General features: G+C 44.8%; 1 protein-coding gene across 8 annotated transcripts in view; it reads right to left on the bottom strand.

Moving 5' to 3' along the window:
- Positions 1 to 818: 818 nt before the first annotated feature.
- USP16 (ubiquitin specific peptidase 16) overlaps positions 819 to 9,009 on the bottom strand; it is a 29,597-nt gene continuing 21,406 nt past the window's right edge. For 7 of the 8 annotated variants that reach the window (XM_045579791.1, XM_045579790.1, XM_045579793.1 and 4 more), the window contains 5 exons: positions 5,814 to 6,480; positions 4,826 to 4,920; positions 4,140 to 4,226; positions 1,304 to 1,460; positions 819 to 1,202 (listed from right to left, as the gene is read on the bottom strand). In XM_045579791.1, coding sequence (XP_045435747.1) covers positions 1,081 to 1,202; positions 1,304 to 1,460; positions 4,140 to 4,226; positions 4,826 to 4,920; positions 5,814 to 6,480 — 1,128 coding nt within the window. In that variant the 3' untranslated portion in view covers positions 819 to 1,080. The remainder of the gene's footprint in view (positions 1,203 to 1,303; positions 1,461 to 4,139; positions 4,227 to 4,825; positions 4,921 to 5,813; positions 6,481 to 9,009) is intronic. The other variant, XM_045579794.1, reaches the window with a different exon arrangement.

Here is a 9,009-nt window from a genome sequence, read left to right as displayed (position 1 = left end):
GCCTCATTTCTGTTGAACACTGTCCTTGGATCTAAGACTGGGCTCGACCTGGTTCACGAACTGGCTGTGGGAGTGATCGGGCCTGTTTCCAGTGTGTGCCTGGCCTGCTGCCTGGTGGTGCATGCGTTGTATTGAACATGGCCGTGCGCCTGTGCTCAGACATGATCTGCGCTGCTCTCGTGGGCTTGGCCTTGTGAAGGGGTGTGACAGACCAGGTGGCCCAAGGCTGAAATACTGATTGGCCTTTACTGGAAGCCTGTTGCCTCCTGAACTAGGTTTTTCATTGTTTTTATCCTAGCTCTGGAAACCCTAGGACTCACAGTAACTTGTTTCATTAGCAGTGAAGGGTTGAAATCCTTATATTCTAGCCACAAAGTTGCAAAGATGCTGTGCTACAGCTGAGCATGCCCCTCCTGACCAGCACAAATTAACCAAGTTTGCTTTCATAAGATCAGTAAAAGGTAACTGTTTATGGGATGTGTCACGTATGTGTTGGAAAACTTGCAAATTCTATATTGTTTTTGGTGGCCGACAGGGTCCCAGCTAAGCTCTACACGTGTTAAAAGTGACACCTCTTCAGTAACTTCATAGTTAGGGTCCTCAAATTCCTAGAGAAGCTCCCAGGACTGTTGACAGCTGGTAAACTGGGCAGTTTGCATGCCCACCGTGGCATCAGTGTTAAAGACCTGCTTCTGCCCATCACATCACTGCCAATATCAAATTCCTACCGTATGTTCAAAAAGTTAACAGAGTGAAGTTCCCTTAGTCAGATGTTACCTGGTAGGGTCAGTCAACACAGTGTACAATCTTATTTGTAAGTAATAAAACAAGTGTTGGAGTAAGTCAGTTTATTGATGTGCTATAACCACCAGACATATTAACCAGAGGACTTGATCCAGAATCCGTCCAGAACCTGGAAGCAGGAAGGAACACCATGACGACAGGTGACAGGACAAAACTGTGGTCAACCTGCAGGTGTTCCTTCGATATTTCAACACGAAATTTCTCCTGATGTGGATGTAATTGACCGGGAACATGATTTAGTCTGTCTTCACTTATTATTACAGCTGTTATAAAAACTTAAATTCTCTCGTAAAACAGAAGGTATGCTTGTGAGTTCAGGACTTTCGCTGTAGGCACAGCTTGCACGTGGCTGTCGCTGATGTGAAACCACTGCCCTTTGGTTGACTCCATTTCAAAATCTGCCAAGGAGATGGAAAATTAAGTGTAAATGGGATGATTCTGGTTCTTCACTGTTCGGTTTGCCGTGTGTATGCCACATTCCCAGGACTGAAGAGCTTACCTTGGGGGACATCCCCGCGGAGAACAAGGTCAGACAGGCGACTGTTTGCCGTTCTCGCCTTGGCGTAGGCAGTGTAGTGCCCGGACCTCATGGTACCGCTGTGCTCCACGACTCCATACAGGGAGTACAGCACCCTGGTGCTTTCTTCAGCAACATTCTGTAGAACCAACAGGACTCGCGTGTTAGTTCTTGTACCTTCTACACAGGAAATGTGCGCATGACCATGTGTCTTACACAGAGGTCATCAGTGAGGCTGACTCTGATTGCCCACTGAGCCAAGTCCACTCTGCCTACAAAGTAGCCACGGCCCTTTCCCAGAGGCCATCCCATGGCATCGCTTCTGCCCAAGTTCGTTCAGGAGAGTTGGCATCAAATAATCCCAAAAGCTTCAACCACTCTCATCCTGCTAAAAAATACCACATTTCAAAACATTTCCCCTTTCCCGTCCCCTTCCCCTCCTCGCCCCAGACTTCAATGAGGGGCTGGCTCTGCCTCTGGAGCCTCAGTCCCGCCCGTTACGGGCTGGATGGACTTGGACAGGTGTCTCCAGCTGGGGCCACTATCAACCACTCGACCAGCACCTGCCCTCCAGTGGTGCTGTGTGTACATCCAGCTCTAATCAATACCCCTCTTCACTTAATGCTGCTTTACCCCAAATACAGCCACCCTCCTTGGGAACTGTCCAGACCCTCAGTACTGTCCCTGCTGTTCTATAATAGTTTAGCCTCACCGCTCAAGGCTGTTCAAGATTCTGACTAAGTCTAACCTCGGTGCACAGCTCTTCCAACCTCGCTTCACCAGACTAACCTAACAGGACCCTCCAGTCCCACTTTCTCCTGCCTCCTTTGGTCCCAGACAAAACGTGTCCAAAAACTCTCCCCTTTTTCTCTCTGTAAATAAATATAAAAATCCTTTAAAAAAAATAAATAAAAACAACCTGTCCAAGACTCAGTGTAACTGAACAGTAGCAATGGGACGGCCTGAGAGCTTAGAAATGCAGAAGCTCAGACCCCTGGCCTAATGATTCCTTGGTGGTTCCAATGCCCGTTAGCGTTGGAGATCTGAGACCTTGAGCATCACAACCTCCTGCACGCACTTAGCATGGCCACATCAGTTCATCACAAACCAGCCACACAGCTGCTGTTGCTAGGAAACTATTGTACATGTAGGCAGTACATTCATGAATTCCTCCCTTAGCAGGTCCTCAGTGTGACTGTACAACCCTGTCACTTTTCCTTGGATGTCCTTCACAGAAACTGGCCTCACCTACACTGCAGGAAACGCACAGCCTCACCTACACTACACAGGGCCTGTTCTCCTTGCCATGCCATGTCGTCCTCAGGGCCTTCCCATATCAAGGATCTGTACCTTTTGTATCTTCAAGGTCTACATTTTCCTCTTGACTCCAAGCCTACCTAAGTCTTTCAGATTTAAAAAAAAAATGTTCAAGGATCTGCCATTTTTCCTTTCCAACCAAACCTCTTCATGGATTACCTGCTTTATCCCCAGGATCTCCTGTCTCAATCCTTGTAAGTTAACAGCACATGAAGTTTGCCATGATCCCAACACTGTTCAGTCAGTACTACTTGCCACTCTTGTTCTCTGATATTCTAATGTCAATGACATGTGGCCCTTCCCTTGAATCTGAACAAAGGGCAATGGCATTTTAAGCAAAAGCTGGATTCCCGATACTCTGTATTCAAAACTACAGCAAAAGTGGCAGGGGCCTACGGACACACTAACTGCAATTCACTACCTGCCAGCTCTGAAACCCGCTGCAGGCAGTTTAGATAGGGAAGAGGAATTCCTGTCATTTCAAGTTTCGTGGATAAAGTAAGACTCATGTACTTAGACTAGTGTATTCAAACTGGGCACAGACTTCCACCTCCAGATCACTGACAGCCAGGGTTCTGCGTTCACCTCCCAGCTTGAACCACCACCTAGCTCTGATGGCTAAGTCTGAAACTCTGTGCCCCAAACAGAACACTATCAACTTTCTCCACTCACTCTTTGTGGGTTTCCCATATCAATGTATGGCATTCCCTCTGCCTACACTCCCAGTCATTCAGCCAGGCCCTGGGATCTACGCTCCACCTCTTTCTGGTCACCCTCAGCATTTATGAAAAGGCCTCCGTCTTATCTTGCAGGGCACTGGATCACAAATCTGGTTAATTTTTCTCCTGCCCTAGTTTAAGCCCAGCATCCACAGATGGAACTCAACAGCCTTCCAACTAGTTCCCCTGCCTCTAGTTTCCTCCTCAAAGCCCAGCCTCCAGGCTTCAGGCAGAGCCCACGTAATTCACAGATCTTCAGGGACCTGCTTCTGTGGCTCCACACTGCTCGCCTAATAATGCCAGCTTCCTAGCTCAGGTCCCCACACTCCCCAGACCTCGCCCTGTGAGCTCCAGGACTGCTTGCACCCCTGCCCCATGCCACCTCACATGGCCACTCCACTCACGCACCAGTCCCAGGCCAGTGCTGGCTGAGACGTGTCCACTCGACAGAACCTCCTGGAGCCACCCTGCTCCGTGTGCACCAATCTTACCCTGAGCCTCACTGAACAGACTGTGCCCGTCACTGTCTGCTCACCGTTAAGTTTTGTGCCCTCAGTTCCCCAGATAACGTCTGCCACAATAATGGGAGTTCAAAAAATGCTGAACTGAAAGCTGACGTTCAAAACAATTCATCACAGACCTTGAAAGTCTGAAGGCACAGGAGCCAAAGGTCCACTCTGCTCCGAAATACTCCTCAACTTCACACGTGGTGAGCTGAGGCTCTATTTGTGAAAGGATGATTTCCCTTTAAAGAATTTTCACAAAAAGAAAATTGTACCTACCTTACATTTAGCAGTACAAAAAGGAGCCAAATCTAAGATCTCCGGAAATTTTATGTGCTTGTTAATTTTGCGTAGGTTAAAACCAGCCTGAAAAAGAGGAGTGGGTTTAGGTTCTTGCCCTGCACAAGCTGTGCATGCTACGGACACCAGCCCTGCCGCCCGACTTCAGTCTCTCACTGAGCTGAAGGTGTGGCTACGTGGCTACACACACACACACACAGACACACACAGACACACACACACACACACACACACACACACACACACACACACACACGAGAGCTGCTCCTGTGAGGAAACGACGTTTCTGCTTCGGCAGTGAGGAGCGCGCGTTAGACCTGAGGTCTGGTGCTGAAAACTGAGCAGAATGCTCTTCTGAGAGGCACTCGGCCTCCACGTGGGCCAGCTCTAAGGGGGGCACGTAACTAAAGCTGCAGCAATGCTCACATCACTAAGAAGAGCAATGTGAACTCTAGTAAACGGGAAGAACTGTGCCTAAACCCTCCAACTCCTTGACTTGCACCTTAATCAAAATTTTTGTCTTACAAACACATATATATTTACTTTCAAATTTCTTTGACGTAGAATTAAGAAGTAACAGAAAACCAAAGAAAAATTATTACATTGACACATAAATAAAGCAGGTGTTACATGTTTAAAATTCATTTCAGGTAACAAACGGGTACCTGCTGAAATCGCTTCAAATGAAGGGTGAGAACAGGAGGAGCGAGAGAAATTAACATCTGCTTTTTGGCATTGGTGTAAACATGTTTCTTTTCACCTAAGGGGAAAAATACAGCAGTGTGAACATTTTAGAACTCTAAGGCATTCAGTTTGTGATGAAAAAGCCAGAATTGTACACTTTCTGGAAAGGACCAGGTAAATATTTTAGGCTTTATGGACTAAGGACCAATCAAGGATTTTATACATCAGATAAAAACCTCAACAAATTTTTACTGATGGAATTCAAAATGTAATAAAGTATGGTAAGAGTTTACTGAAGAAAATAATGCAATTACTTTTGGAGAGAGAACATTTAGTTAACTGAGGTTCAAAGTTAGTGTTTTCTACCTTAAAATAACTTTCAAATATCTATGTACGAAAAGCATTCCCCAGAGACCATACAACAATAGGCACAGGCCACATTGAACCTAGGACTAGTTTGTCAACACCTGCTCTAAACAGAATGGTGGAAACAACAGTTTATTCTGTGTGGACTTGTAAATACATGAGAAACTAGACTTGAATTAGTTTCAAAGATTCTATCTAGCAAGCACCCTTTAGCACCCACATTCCCTGTCCCACTCTCCCAAGCCCCTCCTCGTCCTCGAGGGAGACTAAGGAAGCCTTGTTCCCAGGATCGCGCTGGGCGTGTCCCTTGAGTGCCGGAGGGTATTCAAGTGTGGCTTCCTGGGGCAAGGAGGGGAGGGCCATCCCAGTGCTGGTGGGAAATGAGGAAGCAAGGCGGCCGCCATGACCCTTCGGGAGACGTGTCCAGGGGCACAGTGTTGGGAAGCCCTATAATCCAGTTGGGGCGATCCGACCTTCCATTCGAATATTTAGAAGGAGGGGGATTTTCTGGTGCCACCAAGTCCTAACACCACTAGTGCAGCAGTGCCCTTCCGATGGCAGAGCATGCCCCACATGAGGGTGCTTTCTGTGAGGGGCCAGTACCTTTGAGGTTTGCCTTTGCTGCACCACACTGTCTCCGGGTGCACACGTCACACAGCAGCTTGTTGGCATCTCGGAGCTTCTCGTTCTGGGTGAACTGGTACAAGCAGTGCTGGATGGAGCACTCGTCAGCACTGAGCGCATCCCTGTTTGCAAGGGTGCAGAAAGCAGTCTCTGGGTCTTGGCCCACACACTCGTACAGCGTGGTCCCGGGAGCAGGGCCGCCGTTCAGAATCTCCAGATGGATGTCGTCAGGGTGAAGAGCAGCATCCAAGTGCAGGTTCCGGAAACCCCTAGAAATGTCCACTTCCCCACCGCCCCCCGCATCCAGGAAAGCACCGTTCAAACTCCCAGGACAGTCAGTGGGAGAAGATGACAAAACCTCCAGGTCGTTATCCACACTGACACTTTTCACATCTACGTCCTCTGTGAATTTTTGATTGTCAGTTACATTTTCTATCATTTTCTCTTGGCCATTCAAGTCGTTCGGATTAACACAATATTCTTTACTTATAACTTCCTCTTGTGAGACATGGTTGGACTTAATATCCACTTCTCCCTGAACTGATATTTCAGCCTCACACTCATTATCTTCAAGATGGTCCAAGGCACAGACATCATCATTTAAATGAAGAACTTTTCCTTGAATTTTTTGTTGCCTTCGCTGGTTCTATGTAAAAAGTATAAAACATTTTTTTTTTTAATTGAGAGGAAGAGCATACATGTACCACATCAGGTTCTCTTGCTTGTTCATCAAAAATGAAGTTGATAAGGAAGAATTTATCCCTAAAACTGATCCTAAGAGTTCCTTTACTATCAGGGATCAAGTAAGTTTTGAAGAAAATGTCTTTGATTGAAAGTAGGAATAAACTATCAATCAACAAACAACTGTCACACTAGGGCAATGGTCGGCAAACTGTGGCTTGCAAGCCACATGCGGCTCTCTGGCCCCTCGAGTGCGGCTCTTCCACAAAATACCATTGCCTGGGCGAGTCTATGATGAAGAAGTGGCATTAGAAGAAGTTTAAGAAATTTGGCTCTCAAAAGAAATTTCAATTGTTGTACTATTGATATTTGGCTCTGTTGACTAATGAGTTTGCTGACCATTGCCCTAGAACAAATAAAAATGTGCAGGATATTGTTCTAAGAGGAGTGCTCTCGACAGAGTAGACTGTTACACAAAACATGTCAAACTCACGGCCCAGCCAAGGTAATAGTATGTAAGAAACGTTTTAATAAATATTTCACAACTTAATTTTTACAATGTCCTATTATACATAATTATTAATGATGAACTACAATGTTCGATAATGACTGATGACTATAATCGTGTTGCATCATTTCCCTTATGTGCAGAAACACCATTTCTCTCCACTAATACTAGCAGCGAATATTTAGCAGCTGATGGCCACATCATTGGTGTGCACAACAGGAAATAATTCGCTTTTGGAGAAGAAAAATAGGTTTATTTGCTTTACACTTATTGTGCAGTTATTCAGTCTCTGGTAAGTTAATGTTCAAGAAAAATATTAGTTTTTATTAAAATGTTCTATTATTTCATGGTAACAATGACTCATTTATTTCAGCCCTTTGCATTCAGCATGTCTCTAGTGAAATAAACCTACGTTTCTTTGAAAACTGAAGCTTTTGTTATTTTTCGGCCCACGTAAACTTAAACCTTGTTTGGCCCGTTGTTAGCCTTTGAGTTTGACATGCTTGCTTTACACACACAACTCAGGCGGTTTCCCTGATGAGAAAGGGCTACTGTGAACAGAGACAGAGGGAAACATTCAGGAAACAAATGTTCCCAAGTCAGGGAAGAAGCAAGGAAGCCTTGTGTACAGGGGACGCATTTGCAGCCTATTTCTGTGCTGAGGGACAAAGGCATTTCATCAAGAGTCCTGCCTGAAGAGGGTCACCATCTGGCTGTAACTGAGGACAGGCCGTGAGGCTAACGTGAACAGAGGGGTGGAAGGGAGCACAGGACACAAACGGTCTCCTAGGTGCTTCAGTAAAAGTCACACCTTAAAGAAAGGTGCGACACACATGATGTATCATAGAACTGTACCCGAGACCTATATAATTTCATTAAACAATGTCACCTCAATAAGTTCAATTAAAAAAAATAAAAATTGGGAAAGAACATAAGTGAATACTTTAATGAAACACAAATGACTCTTAAACATAAAAATGTGCTGAACTTATATTAAAATAAGTGGAAAATAGCCCTGGCTGGTTTGGCTCAGAGGACAGAGCTTCGGCCTGCAGCCTGAAAGGTCCCAGGTTCGACTCCGGTCAAGGGAACATGCCCAAGTTTTGGGCTTGATCCCCAGTGGGGGGGAAAGGGGGGAAGTGTGTGGGAGGCAGTGGATCAGTGATTCTCTCATCACTGATATTTCAATCTTCCTACCTCGCCCTTCCTCTCTAAAATTAATAAAGATATATATATATATATATATATATATATATATATATATATATTTTTTTTTTTTTTTTTTTTAAGTAGAAAATAAGGTGCACTAAGTTACTATATGCCACCATCAGACGAGCAGAAATCTAGACGTCTGAGAACACACTGTCATGAGGACAAGGAGAAAAAGCAGTCTCAGATGTTGCTGGTGGGAATATAAATTGGTACAACCTGCCTGGTTGGTGTAGCTCAGGCTGAGCATTGACCTATGAACCAGGAGGTCAGTGTTTAATTCCTGGTCAGGGTACATGCCCAGTTTGCAGGCTCAATCCCCATTATGGGGAGTGCAGGAGGGAGCAGATCAATAATTCTTTCTCATTATTGATGTTTTGCTCTCTCTCCCTCTCCCTTCCTCTTTCTTAAATCAATAAAAATATTTAAAAAACAAAAACAAATGTTTGTGTCCTAAAATGGAAAGATAATCGTAATAAAGTAGAAACAAACAAAAAACAAACCATGTGCATAATTTCTAAAAGGAGATAAAAACATATTTGTATTTGATTATATTTTCCAAAAGAAACTCCAGAGGACACATGAGCTTGTAAAGTGGTTATAAGGTCATAAAAGGACGGTCAAGAGGACTTGTACACATGAATGTATTTTTAAAGTTTGGATGTCAATGAATAAGTAACTCAAAAATGTTAAAAATGAACTAAAATTTTTTTTAAGCAGAGAACACGCAGGGAACTACTCTTGGACTCCTGAGTGCAAAAGCTGCTGTTCACGAGG

The sequence above is a fragment of the Pipistrellus kuhlii genome, unplaced genomic scaffold (assembly GCF_014108245.1).
Source record: "Pipistrellus kuhlii isolate mPipKuh1 unplaced genomic scaffold, mPipKuh1.p scaffold_m20_p_115, whole genome shotgun sequence".
Taxonomy (NCBI): Eukaryota; Metazoa; Chordata; class Mammalia; order Chiroptera; family Vespertilionidae; genus Pipistrellus; species Pipistrellus kuhlii.
This window is presented reverse-complemented; position numbering and strand designations above follow the sequence as displayed.